This window comes from Pygoscelis adeliae, unplaced genomic scaffold (assembly GCF_000699105.1).
Source record: "Pygoscelis adeliae isolate BGI_AS28 unplaced genomic scaffold, ASM69910v1 Scaffold941, whole genome shotgun sequence".
Taxonomy (NCBI): Eukaryota; Metazoa; Chordata; class Aves; order Sphenisciformes; family Spheniscidae; genus Pygoscelis; species Pygoscelis adeliae.
Window position 1 is genome coordinate 22,818 of NW_008824145.1, and position 1,111 is coordinate 23,928.

The 1,111-nt window shown below is 55.6% G+C and overlaps 1 protein-coding gene across 1 annotated transcript in view; it reads left to right on the forward strand.

Annotated features, from left to right (window-relative positions):
- Nucleotides 1-1,081, forward strand: part of LTB4R (leukotriene B4 receptor) — a gene marked incomplete at its 3' end in the record, with an annotated part of 4,894 nt that extends 3,813 nt beyond the window's left edge. Inside the window, exon 3 of the mRNA XM_009334360.1 lies at nt 1,011-1,081. Coding sequence (XP_009332635.1) covers nt 1,011-1,081 — 71 coding nt within the window. The remainder of the gene's footprint in view (nt 1-1,010) is intronic.
- Between the last annotated feature and the right edge of the window lie 30 nt (nt 1,082-1,111).

Below are 1,111 nucleotides of genomic sequence, written 5' to 3' on the forward strand. Positions count from 1 at the left end.
CAAATACCACCAATCCCCCCAAATTACCCCAAATCCCCCGAATCACCCCCAAATCACCCCAAATCCAGCCCAACCATCCCTAAGATCCACAACTCACTCCAAATCACCCCGAAGCCACCCAAAATCACCAAAAAGCCCACAAATCTACCCCAAATCCCCCCAATCTCCCCAAAATGCTACAAATCCTCCCCAAAATTCCCTAAATCCCCCCAAATCCCAGAAATCCACCCCAAAACTCCCCAAATTCACCCCAAGTCACCCCAAACCTCCCCAAATCCTACCAATCCCACAAATCCACCCCAAAATCCCTAAAATCCAAAAATCACCCCTAAATCACCCCAAATCACCCCCAAATCCCACTAATCCCCCCAGATCCTCCCAAATCACCCCAAACATCCCCAAATCCACCCCAAATCCCCCCCAAACGCCTCCGTACCCCCTGCACCCCCATACAGCCCCCTGCATCCCCATATACCCCCCCACGGCCACCTATACCTCCCGGAGCCTCTATACACCCCCTGCACCCCATAGAGCTCCCTGCACCCCAATACATCTCCCTGCACCCCATATATAGCTATACTTGCAAGCCTATAGGTGCTCACTCACCCTATACACCCTCCTGGGTGTCCCCAAGCCCCTGTGCATCCCTTTGCACCCCAGACTGCTATACGTAACCGTATGGCTCCCTACACCCCTATACATCCCCCTGCCCCCCATATAGCTCCCTGCACCCCTATACATTGCCCTGCACCCCAAAATGTGCCCCTGCACACCACACCACTCTCTGTGCCCCTATATATTAAGTGGGTCCCCCATAGAGCTCCCTGCACACCTATACACACCCTGCACCCCATATAGCTCCCTCTGCCTCTATATATTACCCTGCACCCCACACCCACATACATCCCCCTGCACCCCATACGGCTCTCTGTACTCCTGTATATTGCCCTGCCCCCCATATCACCCCCCGATACGTGCCCCTGCCACATATGGATCCCATATGTCCCCAGTGCGTTTCCGCATCTTCTCCCTGGACCCCGACCTGCGGCCGAACCCTGAACCCATCCTGGTCACCATCACGGTGCGGGGCCTGTGGGGCTGGGCTATGGGG